Here is a 16,076-nt window from a genome sequence, read left to right on the forward strand (position 1 = left end):
TGAATTTTTAATTCAGAAAAGTGAGTGGAGCAGGCACTTATGTTGGTAACAACAAGATATGAAGTGAGTAGAAAAGTGCCAGAAGACAATAGAGAATAAAAATTTTTATTACATTTTGTGTTCGTGGATAGCTCACACGGTAGAGCCACGCTCTCACCTGCCAGGCGGAGTTGTCGTACCAATAAGGTCGCAGGTTCAAACCCCACCACCGCCGCGAAAAATTTTTTTATTCTCTATTGTCTTCTGGCACTTTTCTACTCACTTCATATCTTGTTGTTACCAACATAAGTGCCTGATCCACTCACTTTTCTGCACTTATGTTGGTAACAACAAGATATGAAGTGAGTAGAAAAGTGCCAGAAGACAATAGAGAATAAAAAAATTTTTACAAAAAAACAAAAAAAAATTTTTATGTGCCAGAAGACAATAGAGAATAAAAATTTTTTTTTGTTTTTTTGTAAAAATTTTTTTATTCTCTATTGTCTTCTGGCACTTTTCTACTCACTTCATATCTTGTTGTTACCAACATAAGTGCCTGCTCCACTCACTTTTCTGAATTAAAAATTCACCCCATACACCGGAGCATACTCAATGTCTCAATCGTTTCTATGTTATATGTTTGTGTTGAGAATATTGGCTATTAAGCTTAACTGCTGGTCAAAATTACTTCGCGATGGTGGCGAACGAATCGGCGATCTCAAGAAGTGGGCGAGAGAGGGATCTAGAAATGACTTTGGGTTTGAAACGAATATTTTTGTGTTCGTGGATAGCTCACACGGTAGAGCCACGCTCTCACCTGCCAGGCGGAGTTGTCGTACCAATAAGGTCGCAGGTTCAAACCCCACCACCGCCGCGAAAAAAATTTTTTTATTCTCTATTGTCTTCTGGCACTTTTCTACTCACTTCATATCTTGTTGTTACCAACATAAGTGCCTGCTCCACTCACTTTTCTGAATTAAAAATTCACCCCATACACCGGAGCATACTCAATGTCTCAATCGTTTCTATGTTATATGTTTGTGATGAGAATATTGGCTATTAAGCTTAACTGCTGGTCAAAATTACTTCGCGATGGTGGTGAACGAATCGGCGATCTCAAGAAGTGGGTGAGAGAGGGATCTAGAAATGACTTTGGGTTTGAAACGAATATTTTTGTGTTCGTGGATAGCTCACACGGTAGAGCCACGCTCTCACCTGCCAGGCGGAGTTGTCGTACCAATAAGGTCGCAGGTTCAAGCCCCACCACCGCCGCGAAAAATTTTTTTATTCTCTATTGTCTTCTGGCACTTTTCTACTCACTTCATATCTTGTATGTTATATGTTTGTGATGAGAATATTGGCTATTAAGCTTAACTGCTGGTCAAAATTACTTCGCGATGGTGGCGAACGAATCGGCGATCTCAAGAAGTGGGTGAGAGAGGGATCTAGAAATGACTTTGGGTTTGAAACGAATATTTTTGTGTTCGTGGATAGCTCACACGGTAGAGCCACGCTCTCACCTGCCAGGCGGAGTTGTCGTACCAATAAGGTCGCAGGTTCAAACCCCACCACCGCCGCGAAAAATTTTTTTATTCTCTATTGTCTTCTGGCACTTTTCTAGCAACTTGTTATCGTTTACGTTTGGGGCACCTAACTTTACTGCTCTATATGAGTAATTCTCACATCCGGACTATAAAAGTTCATGGTTACACAGAGTTGTGTGTGTTGCACCATTATACTTCTGGACGAGGCGTCACACTTGAATTCTCTCTCTCTCTCTCTCTCTCTCTCTCTCTCTCTCTCTCTCTCTCTCTCTCTCTCTCTCTCTCTCTCACACACACACAAACACACACACACACACATTCACACAAACGGTAGTTGTTCCCCTTTGATAAGGGCCAACAACTTACTTGCTATCATTGCTCAATATTGTTTGTAAACAAACATGGCATCCCGGAATAATTATCGACAAAACCGAGGTAGACGTAAATATAATGAGAATAGACCCAGTGAGTTGCTAGGGGGAGAAATTCATTTACAGCTAGATAGTAGTATTCCAAAGGTTGTTTTTAATTAATGGAAGTATTTTATTTACTTTGATCTAAATGTGAAAGGGTCCCTGGGCACTGGCATTTCATTATAATTATTCATTATCGAAGTTTTCGAAGTGCTTATTTTATTATTATTATTATTATTATTATTATTATTATTATTATTATTATTATTATTATTATTATTATTATATTATTATTATTATATTATTATTATTATTATTATTATTATTATTATTATTATTATTATTATTATTATCGCAGTAGTACTGCAAATAGTGACAGTGATTCCACGGCGTAATCACTATTCGCAGTAGTAGTAGTAGTAGAAGCGCTGTCCTGTCTCTGAAGCATAGTTTCGGTGTTAGGAGTGGTTCAAGCGTGGAACAGTCTACCAGAGAAAGTTGTTAGTGCTAATTCACTTAACTCGTTCAAGAACAGACTGGATAGCTATTACTATTGGAAAAACCAAGAAATCTTCTATGATTACAAGGCTAGCATCACATTCTGTCTTCACGGTAATCTGCAACCGGAAGAAACAAAGATGACACCTGAGTCCAGCGAAGAGGATCATTGAGAACCTGTGCTGGAAATCTCTAAGTATCTGAAAATAAGTGTTTGTCCTCTCACTGAACACAACATTATTTTCAAAATGGTGTGTTGGTGAATGGCTTGAACTTGAAGTTAAATGAATGAGTGTGTTAGTCTAGTTTGAGAAGGAAAGAAAAGGAGGGATGATTTTGTGTGACTGAGAATTGAGAAGATCATGTTTTGTTTTATTTTTGTTACCCCAATCCAATCCATGAAAATTTCCCCGTCCCCACCTCTCCGACTTATCTGTCAGATTACTTTAATGAGAATAGTTTCGCCCCCGTGTATTGTATTATTTACAGTTAAATATATTTACCATGAACCAAACTGAGCATTGTTTACCTCACATGAATTGCCTTTAATTTGGACAATAAAGATTATTATTATTATTATTATTATTATTATTATTATTATTATTATTATTATTATTATTATTATTATTATTATTATTATCACAGCATCTCAGTATTAGTGGGTGATTTTAACCACGTCACCCTGGACTCCTCTTTCCCGTTACATCAACACGTCAACTGCCCAACTAGAAAGGACAAAACGCTGGAACTTTTCTCAGCAACATCAAAAATTATTATAAATGTCGACAATTGACACCCTTAGGAGAATCCGATCATGATATGATGCCAAGCTACAAAACCAAGCTGAAATCTGTGGGTGTCGATGAAAAGAAGTTGAAAATATGGGACAGTGACACAATTGAGACGTTAAGAGGATGCTTTGAAGGCACCGATTGGAATTTCTTCATTGAGACTTCAAATTTATTAAAAGAACTGAACGACGTGGTCAGCGAGTATTTGTCTTTCTATGACGACACGGTGGTAAAAAGTAAAACTGTGAAGTGTTTCAGTAACAATAAATCATAGCTCACCAAAGACTTGAAAATGATTATAATTATAAATGAGAAAAAAAGAGCTTCCAAACAGGAAGGCCTGACACAGCTTAAATGGATTTTTAAAACTTTGAAAAAGGAAATAGATAAAAGGAAGGAACAGTTAAAAAATAAGATAGAGAACAAATTTACAATAAAAAAGATGAAATGTGTGTGGTCAGATATAAGAAACTAGTTGGATTTGATGCAAAGAAAACAAAAATCTACAGGGAGAAAGGTAAGAAAAAAGAGTATCTCAACCAACTTAACCGATTGTATGCATGTTACGACTGTCATGACTACAGTGAAGAAATAAAGCAACTTACTGCAAACCTTTCTTCAGAAAAAGACCACTAACCAGGTGTCATCACAGAAGGAGTGGTAGAAAAAACATTCAAACAACTAAAAACTGGCAAAGCATTCGGACCGGATGGCATCTCGGTATCAATACTCAAAACATGTGCCTCACATCTGTCCTCCATTTTCTGTGTCATGTACAATAAATCTTTGAGCTCAGGGGAAATACCAACACAATGGAAGACGTCAAAAACTGTACCCGTGCCAAAGACACCATCAGAAAAGGAAATGAATGACTTCAGACCTGTTGCCTTGACAGTTCTAGTCCAGCAATAGTGTTTATCACAAATTACAAGGTTTCCATACTGGAGTGCATCAAAAACATTTCAAAACATTAATTTATGTAGGAAAATACGAACAATTATATGTTATCGAAGTGCAGCAATCTTCTTCATCATATAAATTGACTGACTCAGTCACATTTACTTTCGATGTTGCATATCAAATCAAATCATACTATGGTGCTTTCCTGGTAGTCTTTTGTGCACCTTAAATGTCTTTATGCTCATTACCAGCAGGTAAGTTGACCCATAGACGGAAAGAATTAGCGAAAAATGAGTGAAGATGCGGTCAACATTACATGAAGGAAAATTTAAAAATGATATCCCAACTGCAATAAATGTTTGTTTGGAAGAATTATGCTATAGTTCTATATGGACTTAAAATTCTTGTTATTGCCCAAACCACTGACCTAACTAGAACCATGTGGTTTTATTACACAATGACTAGACACAGGATGTGATAATGTGATGTTGCAAAACTGTAAGCAAATTGATCCATTTTATATTGACAAGTGAAACATTTATAAATGGGTGGTCTTCACATTGTACATAGATTTTGAGTTCTCTGCCTGCAATAATACCTTTACAAAAAGATTTTTGTTTCCAAAATAAGTGACAGACCTCAGTTATTACGTGGCAGCTGTAGGTATTCTTGACTAAAATACTAAAATGATAGTAAAAAGCAACATTTGGAAAACTAAGGGTTTATACAGACTTGCAGGGACATAGGATTTGGTACTGAACCTCAAAATATATTGTTTATTAAGAATAGGGATGCTATGCAGTGCAGTGAAAAGAAATGTTTCTTTTGTGACAATTCAGGTACTCTCGGTTTGTCGATAGAGCCAGATAATCCGAATCGTCACAGTGGCACCCAATAAATTGTTGTTTCATTGCATTTTCATTTACTATTGAGATTATATTTTACTTTTACTCATCTGCCTCCTACCAAATATAATTATAATTTTATCAACCCAGTAATATTTCCTATCATTTGACTGGGTTCGAGCAAAATAAAACTAACTAGTATTATAAATTCTGAGGATCAAGGGATCGGGTCCCTTATTGGGCGCCACTGTTAAGTTTTGGGTGCTCTCGGTTAGTCAATAGAGCCAGATAACCTGAAACATCAACAAAAGAAGAGAAAAGGGAAAAGACTAGAGGGATAGAAGGAGGGAACTTGTTGTTAAGTTCCCTTGGAGAGGAAGATCAGGTCACTGCACCGGGCCTAGCCTGATCTGATGGAAGAGCAAGAAGGAGAAAGTCTGTGTTTCACGGCCAGACAATTGTAATGATAAGATAAATGGAGATCAACGTTTACGGACACGATACATTTATTACGGAACTGAATAACACAAAATAGAACGGTACAAATCTACTTATCCATTTATCCTTTCTCCTAACATCCATGAATTGGGAACACTACAATAAGAAAATGATAAAGAACAGGACCGCTAGAAAGTGGAATTCTGTTCGACTCGACATAACTTACAAAGACCTCCCCCCTGCTTTCCCGCGCTACACTTGTATAGCCCTAGGCTCGAACCCTGATAGGCTAAAAGCAGTGTTCAAATTGCTTAGCCCCCTGGGAAGGTACGTTCAACTCCAGACTTGTTCAGGTGATGTCCTAGCAATCATGTTGCTAGGACATAATACTTGTTTCTCTTTTTAAGATGAGAAAAGAAGTTGTTTGCCATTTGTCAATATGATTGAAACTTAACATTATGATTGATATTTTTGTCTTGTTGCAGGTCGCAAGCAAAATTCTTCTGATGTAGATGAATCATCTGAAGTAATTAAAGTCTTTCGAGGATTTCAAAAAGAACTTGATCTCAAAAATGATAAACATGAGAGAATTGTTAAGCTCAGTAGAGACATCACAATAGAGAGTAAACGACTAATTTTTTTGTTACACAGAATCAACGGGTAAGCTAATTAAAACTTTCAACATTATCGTGTTATCCCTACTAAGCAGTGAATTGACCATAAGTGCTTCCCCTCTTCCTCTCTGCCCCAGATCTAAATCCTATTACCATTTCTTTTTTTTTTAAACACAAATAAAATCACACATGCACTACCTCAATTGACGAATTCCCTCTTTCTTTACTTATGCAGTAATCTCATGCAGTATTGCATGCATGCATTGATTAGCGATAGTACTAATACTGCACATCACTATTCACTGCATCATCAGTTGGCTGTCAATACTTTTTTTCACTTTGACCCAGTGTTGACCCTGTAGTAAACTACTTTATATATTTACTATCTGGATTGTTGATAGAGTCAGGGTCATAGGCTAGCTTGATTTCATATTTCATATTTCCTTCAATGCATCTCTAACAAATAAGTGCAGCCTTTTGACTCAATTTTCTAAATGCATAATGCATGGTACGCTTCACAGGGAATATGGCACTAGGATAATTTTTTAATGTATCTTTATTAATTTGTACAATGATAATAAGTCCTCCTGTGAGGGCATTAACAATTATTTTATAATTTTTGTATGATTTTATGATTTTTCACTTCTCACACTTGCTAGAGATATCCTTTTTTACTACTTGACTACTTGTTTGAACAGAATCCTGTGTATTGGAATCCTTTCAATGTCTGTTACCGCTGTGTTAATCTGTATCAGGTACTCTTTTCTTCACTTTTCAGAAAAAGTGACCTCTTGCCTCAAAGACGCATACCGTCTAGACAAACAGGATGTGAAAAATTTATTTTTAGTCAAAATATCAGAAATCTGTTGGGGGTTTTTCTTTTTGTTTGTTTGTTTTTTGTTGTTGTTTTTTTGTAGTTTAAGGAACTGCATTTATTCTTCTTAATGAATATTAATTTGTGCGGCGATGTGGTCTTGTGGTATGACACTCGCTTTCAGATCAGAAGGTCCTGGGTTTGAGCCTCGCTCGGCGCATAGTTGAGTCCTTGGAAAAGACTCTTTACTCACATTCTCTCACCGTACCTGGTCGTCAATAGTGTTGTCTCTGTCGTAAAAATTTTAATATCGCCTAACAGGCGTCATGTCTCGTTCTACATGTTACGTGTTGCTGTTGATCATGGACCCTTTCTAAAGCGCTTTGAGCACATTTAGTGGATATTGCGCTATATAAAAGCTCAGGTGGGTTTTTTTTTTAATTTCACCACTTAAATTATTGATATTCAATTTTCCACATATGATTTACTCAGACAGATACTTACCACTCTGAGGTAGTGGTTCACAAATACAATTCCATTCCATGGTTGGTGTTAGTAACAGTCATTTGAATTTTAGTTATTTCCTTTTTTCAATTTTGTTTTTGTCATGACATGCTTTTAAAACTTTTGCATAAGGAAAGACAAAATAGATTAACAGGTCATGTTGTTGCTACAGAAAAGTCAAAAGTATGCCAAGTTGTAATTTGCATTATTGTGAATCAAACTATCTTGCAAAAAGTGGTTTAAAAAGATGCTTATGTTGGTAACAACAAGAGATGAATTGAGTAGAAAAGTGCCAGAAGACAATAGAGAATAAAATTTTTTGCGGCGGTGGTGGGGTTTGAACCTGCGACCTTATTGGTACGACAACTCCGCCTGGCAGGTGAGAGCGTGGCTCTACCGTGTGAGCTATCCACGAATACAAAAATATTCGTATCAAACTCAGGTCATTTCCAGAGCTCTCTCTCACCCACTTCTGGAGATCGCGGGTTCGCTCGCCACACAACCATCGCGAAGTTATTTGACCAGCAGTTAAGCTTAATAGCCAATATTCTCAACACAAACATATAACATAGAAACGATTGAGACATTGAGTATGCTCCAGTATATGGGGTGAATTTTTAATTCAGAAAAGTGAGTGGAGCAGGCACTTATGTTGGTAACAACAAGAGATGAAGTGAGTAGAAAAGTGCCAGAAGACAATAGAGAATAAAATTTTTTTCTTCTGGCACTTTTCTACTCACTTCATCTCTTGTTGTTACCAACATAAGTGCCTGCTCCACTCACTTTTCTGAATTAAAAATTCACCCCATATACCGGACATACTCAATGTCTCAATCGTTTCTATGTTATATGTTTGTGTTGAGAATATTGGCTATTAAGCTTACTGTTGGTCAAATAACTTCGCGATGGTTGTGTGGCGAGCGAACCCGCGGTCTCCAGAAATGAGTGAGAGAGAGCTCTAGAAATGACCTGAGTTTGATACGAATATTTTTGTATTCGTGGATAGCTTACACAGTAGAGCCACGCTCTCACCTGCCAGGCGGAGTTGTCGTACCAATAAGGTCGCAGGTTCAAACCCCAACACCGCCGCGAAAATTTTTATTCTCTATTGTCTTCTGGCACTTTTCTACTAACTTCATCTCTTGTTGTTTAAAAAGATGACACTTTTAATTCTGATAAAACATGATGGCGAGAGATAATGCCAGTCAGTTTGCAGTTAGCTAATAACCTTTTGACAATGGTAGACATAGAAAAAAATAAAGTAAAAAAAAATCTCTGGACTAACGTCGAAGGTAAATCGATAGCAATGATAATGAATAACATTTATATAGATAGCTCTTTACCCTCTGCACAGACACTAAGTTGTTAACATTGGCACACAGGTAATAATGATTATAAAAAATAGAAAAGAAAAGTCCAATGCATTAAACATCCTGTTTGCTTCTATTTTAAAAAATCTTTTTGTAAAATTTGATATATTGACACAACGCTTAAATCGACGTTTTATCACGGTCCCAACCATGTCAATATATTTCTTCTCAGCTGTTATTTTATTACAAAAGTTAGAAATTAAATTGCTCATTATTGTCAATCAATGTCTCACCATGTCAATATATTTCTTCTCAGCTGTTATTTTATTACAAAAGTTAGAAATTAAATTGCTCATTATTGTCAATCAATGTCCCCAAATAAATATTAATATTACTAAGATTTTTTAAAACCTTACTTTACGTTTTCCAGGTCAAGTAGTAAGGACGAAGTCTTAAAAGATGCAGAAAATAAAATACAGGAACTTCATTGCTCAAAGTTTTTACCTCTTGCTGCAGAGCTTCAAGGACAAGATTCTTACCAGTTTCTCAGGGCATTCTCTCCAGGTCAGGATGTCACCAGATAGACAATGAAACCATCATATACTACCAATCTCGCTTATTGCAAATTTAATGCCTTCTATTCATTTATATGAGAATAGGCAGCCAAAGGATACATATAAAAATTAAGGAGAAAACATTTGTAGACCACACTACATAGAAAAAAGTCAATATAAAATTGTAAGAAAAAAACTATCTTAGTGATTCCATTTTTGTATAAAAAATGTAAACAACTCTGTCTATAGACATTAAATTGGATTCTACGTAAATGAGAGAATAAAAGTGAACAGCTTAAGTTAAATTATTTTTACACTTAAAAAAGGGAATTTTAATTGTTTCAGAAGTTCAAACATAGTATTGTGAAAACTAATGTGTGTCATAATAGAAGGTCAATATGAGCATCAGCATCATGTCGACATATCAGTTCTTTAAAAAAATATTAGAGGGAACCAAATGGAAAATGCAAGATACTAAATACAAGGGAAGTCAATCTAGATGACTTGGTGGCTATTAAAGGGGTCACTTTAGTAATTTATGACGTTTCACTTCATTTGACTTTATAAAGTCATTTATTGTGGTCTGTTTCTGAAAACCAAGAATCATTGTATTTATGGACCCTTTCTGCAGCACTAGCAAGGATGTCAAATAAGGAAGCGCCCTCAAACACTTCGTTTGTTACAAGTTTCATTTTTCAGAATTAATTTTTACAAGATTTATTCCAAAAATATGTAGCACAGATGATTTTTGGGGGTTTTTTTTTCATCGCCCTGTAAAAAATGTTAACACTGTTGATGTTTTCCTGTACTTTATGCTTTACCCTATCTTTATATTATATTGCTAGTTCAAATATAATTTGAAAAATGTATATACTTCTGCTGTAAATACTATATCATGTATATTACCTTTTTCTTTGTTTTCTTGTCTACCCAGGTCTTCAGGAGTACATAGAAGCCATAACATTTTACTACTTTTTGAAAGACAATGAACTTATTGGAGTGGATGTAATTCAAGATGACATACGCTCAGCAATAAATAAATTCAGGTTGGAGAATAAAGATAATTCCGGGCCCTCTTTAGAAGATTCTGCAACTGCTCCCGTCATTGAAGATTCTGAAACTGCATCAGTCATTGAAAATTCTACAACTGCTTCCATCAGTAAAGATTTTGCCAATCAACCAACTATCTCATCTGATGAAAGAACCACTCATAAAATAGCTAATGAGGTGCCCATTCCTTTGACAGAGTACATGCTTGGAATTGCTGACTTTACTGGAGAGCTTATGAGAATGGCCATCAACTCTGTTGGTGCTGGAGATTTGGACACTCCAAAAGAGGTGAATAAGAATATTCTTTCTTGGCGCATAAAATATTACTAATTTGGAAATAGTATACAGTGCACTCTGGATACGTCGACATTGCCTAAGTCGATTTTTACCCAAGTCGATTTTTTTTTCTTGGTCCCTCCCCCTTCGTCTTATATAACATTAGTAAAAAAAAAAACTCCACATAAGTCGATGTCGCTTAAGTCGATGTTCTTATCACTCATGACTACAATAAAATCACAAATAAACAAGTATTTCCATTGGTTAAAAAAGCTACCAGTAAGAATTTTCAGTGGTTAAGAATATCCATGAACGATTGGCGCACATCGACGTGATGTAGGTGCTTTGCCTGACGTCCGTGTTCAATGTACATAAGCAGTATTGAATAACTTTAATTTCTCCATCTCAAATTTTACATTGTCGCAACTTCAAGTTCAAGAATTTTTTTTGGTTCTAATCCCAGGCCATCCTATGTAATGCCCCTCTTAATTAGTATCAATTTTATCAAGAATTCAAGTCAAGTCTACAACTACAATGGCAAACCTATCGCGGAAAAGGAAGATTCGATGCATTTGGAAAGTCTGGCATGCGACAGAAAATCATCGCGTAGGAAATTGGCATACCGGCTATTTCTGTCTCGACGATTTACAAGAAGCATGACCTTGACCTAGAGGCTCCTACTCTTCCGCTTTTCGCGGAATAATTTCAGTTAATTTGTATACATTCCTCATTCAAGGCAAAAATTCCAATCGAGGAAAATTAAAAAAAAAAAATTCTCTAGTGAAAAAAAAAGTGAGCTTTGGCTTACTTCGTCAGCATCTCCTATGGTCAATCAACACACATTTTGTGTGTCTGATTAGTCCCTTCAAAGTGTGTGCTGCTGATGTCGGATAATATTATATGTTTGGGAGGGGGGTTGACCGAAGTATTATTAATATTATGGTGACTCCAATTTGTGAGGTCAATGACCTTGGTAATATTATATGTTGGCTTCATTCGGTAATAATATTATTGATTACGGTCAGCTTCTTTTCCTATTTAATTTTAGCCCTGTGTAAGTGTGTGTGCGTGTGTGTGTGTGTGTGTGTGTGTGTGTGTGTGTACCGGCACGCGCGTCTGTTTGTTTCGGTGTGTGTGTGGGGGGGGGGGGAGGGTCCTGACAAGGTTAAATCCATCCATTCAATGCTTTGCTCTCAGACGGCCAGGACCTGTGTGTCCTCTATTATTATTTGACCCCATTCTTAGTCTACACAATCTGTACATCTTTACACATTTTATATTTTTAATCATTTGAGTACTTTTGGATTGTCCATTACATTTTCTGTTGCAAAGCATGTCATAGTCAATAACAGCAAGTTGATTCCGCTTTTTTATCTCAAATTACGATTTTTGTATTCTGATTCCTCTATGGGGCTATTGGGGGTAGGAGCCTCTGATGACCACTACAGAGACCGCGCGATATGAAGGGACATACTTATTCTAGATTGGTTTGCTTTGTTCACATGCGTTTTTGCTCATTTGGTTACACTCCGGTTAAGTTGATTTTCGGATAAGTCGATTTTTTTCTCGGTTCCCCTGGGCATCGTCTTATCCGGAGTCCACTGTACAAAAATGCCCAGGGGTCCCTATAGCTCAGTTGACATTGCTCTCACTTCACAAGCAATGGGACTGGTTTGGTGTAGAATTGAATAGTTTTCTTTTTATAACCCCTCTGTACACCCAGCAGGGACTGAGTAGCTGAGTCTTCAGATCTGATGGTAGATACTTCGTGATAGACTAGCATCCTGACTGGAATCATGCAATTTTTATCATTTGTTTTATGCAATAGGATATGGAATAAACTCCAGCTCCTTTTCATGTGCCTATAAATAACTGCTTATTTACAGGTAGAAATGTTAAACTTTTGTTTGCACATTAGAAGAATAAGTGGCATAATGCAAACGTGGACCATAAATTGTAATGTTCAACAATAAAGGGTTTTTAAAAAAATTTGTTTGATATATCGTATTTTAGTTTCTTTAACATTGCACAGTGTGGTTTTGATCATTTTAATTCTTTGTTTTTTCTTGTTTAAAATTAAGAAGAAAGCATACTTTTATTTTTTCATCTTATCAGGCACTGACAATCTGACTTAAAAAAAAAAAACATAGTTGAGAAAAGATTAAGATATCGTGTCAAGTCATTAAACATTGGTTCAAAAGTTTATTCTCTCACTTTTGTATTTTGTTTCTGCTTAGTTTTATTACACTCCAGTATGGTTTCCTCAAACTCCTCGGAACATGCAAAATAGTTTGAGGAAACCGAAGTTGCAGTTTGAGGAACCTGTACCTTGCCATAATGACTTAATGGGGCAGGGGGGGGGGGGGAAGGGCAATGAGGCTCGGCAGTATAGACTTTGCTACCCACCCTAAAGATACCTAGTTTGATATCCATAGCATTATGATGTGGCCTTCAGCAAGCCACTTCTCCTTAGCTCAATTTGTGGCGCTACACTGCGACTGACACCTGGTTTATTCCAGTCTTCCCTTGCAATAGTCAAATTTCCGCTTGTATATGAAAAAAGGGAAGTGTATTACTTATTTATTTCATTGATATATTGAAGGAGATAAATTTATATATATACATACTACAAATTGTTGTGTGCATGTGTGTGTGGGAGGGGGTGATTGCTATGTTACAACATTCATTTAACGTCATAGACAATCATGGTGCGTTGCATTGAAAATAGATGGAGTGGCAAAGTGCTACGATGAATAAGCAGAAAAAGGTGTCGGTTATGCAAAAGGGTGATGGGGTGTGTAAGTGGCTGTGTGTGTCAGCATATTGTAAGCACACATGCAGTGCAGATAGATACACACGATAAACACATACGCAACTGTCAATGCCATAGTAAATCATCAGTGATTGAAATCCCCTGGTGTATTTAAAAAAAACTAATTAATTAATTTTGTAGAAAGTTGGCTGAGTAGGCAGTTTAGCGAGAGCGCGAGCCGCTGGCTGAATCGGCGATCAGCCACCCATTGAGTTTTTGTGACCGGCCGTGGAAGCGACCTGCGGGAGTGGTCGGAAACAAATGCAATTTTTGTTTCGTTTTTCGGATCGTACTACCACTTCAGATACATCTTTTTGAAGAGGAGAAGCTAAACTACGAAACAGTCTTTTTCTGAAGTCGATCGGATCACTATAACTCGAGTTATTTTCTTTTGAAATCAATGCAATTTATAAAGCTTAAGAACATAACAACCCGTTGGGCGACATTATTTAAACTTCGGAGACATAAAATTCAACTATTAAATATTTGATTGACACAAGATATGTAAGAATTAAACTTGACGCACGACTTGTTTAACTCTCCGCAAAAAAAACGATTTCAGACTTACCGCTCAACTGAGCCGGCATTCAGTGGCTGCGACGTCACGCTTTAGCTGACCTTTGGACCCACGGTCGCTGCTGATTTAACACCACGCTCTACCTCCTTTATTGGCTTATTATTGATATTAACTTTTTGTTTTCATAATGTTTTTTCATGTAAGAGCATTTTATTCTTTTATTTTCATTCTTATTTGTTTATTGAAGTAAAAGTACGAAAAAAAAAAAATAATGGTTGCCATGGGAGTCGAACTTCCGCCATCTTTGTTTACGATTGAAACTAGTCTGTGTGGCCCCCATGGTAAATATTGAATAAATATCTGTACTGGAGTCCTAAAAGTGAAGAGCTGAGCCAAGACCGCCCCCCCCCCCCAATCCACACACACACCCTCCCATCATCACCTTTGGTTTATTTGTTTTGGATTTTTTTTTAATGGGGAAGAGGTGGGGGGTGGGCGGTCATGTCGTATGATGACCGTCCTTTTCTCGGTAAATTTTAACTTTCAACAGCCACTTTTGGTCCACCAGTCAGTCATTTAAAACGTATTAACGTTCGGTTTTGTTACAGTTCTTTGAGAGTCCCATTTATTTTATTTAAAAAAAATAATAATTAAAACGGATTTATCTACAGTTTGTTTAATTATAGTGTGTTGACTTCCTTCAAGCCCTCTCTTTTCATACTTAGGCAACAAGGAATTGATCCAATATATATATCTTTTTCACTCCAAAATATTATTTCTTTTCATATTTTGCTTCATTTAACTTTGTTTTGATTCAGATGAATACTTTCAATTGTTTAAAGGATGTCAAGGAGAAGATTGCTGCTATTTCTGAGTCTCAAGGTCAAACTCTCACGTACTCAGTAGTAGTTCATAAGTTATGCCTATTCATGACCACCAAAGGAAGAAAGAAGACAATAAAAGCAAAATCCAGTTTATAATGAAAGAATAGAATTCTACCTATATTTTGATTTATAATTCATGAAAATCCGTCCATTTTTGACGAAGTTACGTCTTCATAGGCAGTTGTTATTACTTGGGTTGTCATGAACTCGTCACAACTTTGCAATGGTAAAATTGGCCGTTTTGAACCCCGAAAAATATTCATTTAAAAATTCATAACTCTTGAACCAATCGAGATATCTCAAAAGTTTAAAAAGCATTGGAATAAGCACAGCAAGCTGCTTCTGTTAATACCAATTTAAAGAAGTTCTTTATAATTTGAAATTTTCACTAAACTGCCTAGGCTGAGTGAAAGTAGTTTGAGGAAACTGTGTTCGATGCAAATTTAGTTTGAGGAAGGAATGGAATTATAACAAAGAATAATAAGGAAAAAATTGGGGACATTTGAATGAGTTTGAGGAAATCATGGGTTCTAGGAATCCGTGTTCGAGGAAACCGTGCTGGAGTGTATTTCATTAGTTAAAATTCCAGTTTATATTATTCCTCAATATGTCATTAATTTTTATACCACATACAAAAGATTTTATTAATGCATCTTTAAATAATTCTATTTTGTAGGTGACTGATTTGATGCGTACCATTCACAATGCTTTTGCTTCATTCAGTAATGCACCACGAGAACTTCGAAGAAAAGCAACGGTGCTGAGGCAAAGTTTGCAGAAAGTTGAAAATGCTTGTTACAATCTTAGGGTTAGAGGATCAGAAATCCCTAAGCATATGTTGGCTGATGTGTTCACAACTGCTCACTCCACCATACCTGATGATAATTTTCTAGGAGAAACGGAAGAGATTATCTAAAAATAAGATTGTTATATAAAATAAATCTAATGTTATGTTATTGAATTGAAAATAAATTTCAGATTAACATTAAGTTGTGCTGGTTTCATTTCCTTCTTTTCTTTCCTTTGCAAGGCAATTTGGTACCTGGGCGCTGCCTTGTATTAGCTGTTGGACGGGATTTTTTTTTCTCTAGTTAATTATACTATTAATTTGCTAATTGAGGGTATCCCACATGACTGAATTCTTTGCCTACATTTGGATGAAGATTTTAGGTAGTCTAAAAAAACGAAACACATGGATAGAATGCTTTTTAGATCTCCTTTTCTAATTTTCTTGAGTTCCCGAACTGCAGATCTACAATGTATTTACCATCCTATCATTTTCTATTATATTGTTATTGAAATAACATAAAAGTGTCGCTGATGTTTACAAAAA

General features: G+C 36.2%; 1 protein-coding gene across 2 annotated transcripts; it reads left to right on the forward strand.

Moving 5' to 3' along the window:
• Positions 1 to 1,858: 1,858 nt before the first annotated feature.
• LOC144959977 (translin-associated protein X-like) lies at positions 1,859 to 15,732 on the forward strand. 2 transcript variants are annotated; one of them, XM_078892879.1, is made up of 5 exons: positions 1,859 to 1,958; positions 5,894 to 6,068; positions 9,081 to 9,214; positions 10,139 to 10,542; positions 15,420 to 15,732. In XM_078892879.1, the coding sequence occupies exons 1-5, from the start codon at positions 1,925 to 1,927 to the stop codon at positions 15,657 to 15,659; spliced, it is 987 nt and encodes a 328-aa protein (XP_078749005.1). In that variant the 5' UTR covers positions 1,859 to 1,924; the 3' UTR covers positions 15,660 to 15,732. The 2 variants fall into 2 exon arrangements, with proteins under 2 accessions (XP_078749005.1, XP_078748995.1); XM_078892869.1 differs by having other exon boundaries at positions 1,867 to 1,988.
• Positions 15,733 to 16,076: the final 344 nt, after the last annotated feature.

The sequence above is a fragment of the Berghia stephanieae genome, chromosome 1, assembly GCF_034508935.2.
Source record: "Berghia stephanieae isolate SIO BIC M18660-M18661 chromosome 1, UCSD_Bste_1.3, whole genome shotgun sequence".
NCBI classification, from domain to species: Eukaryota; Metazoa; Mollusca; class Gastropoda; order Nudibranchia; family Aeolidiidae; genus Berghia; species Berghia stephanieae.

Coding starts and splice junctions, on each gene's coding strand:
- LOC144959977 (XM_078892869.1), top strand. CDS start 1,925: ATGGCATCCCGGAATAATTATCGACAAAACCGAGGTAGACGTAAATAT. Junction 6,069..9,080: donor TTGTTACACAGAATCAACGG/GTAAGCTAATTA, acceptor TACGTTTTCCAG/GTCAAGTAGTAAGGACGAAG. Junction 10,543..15,419: donor ATTTGGACACTCCAAAAGAG/GTGAATAAGAAT, acceptor TCTATTTTGTAG/GTGACTGATTTGATGCGTAC.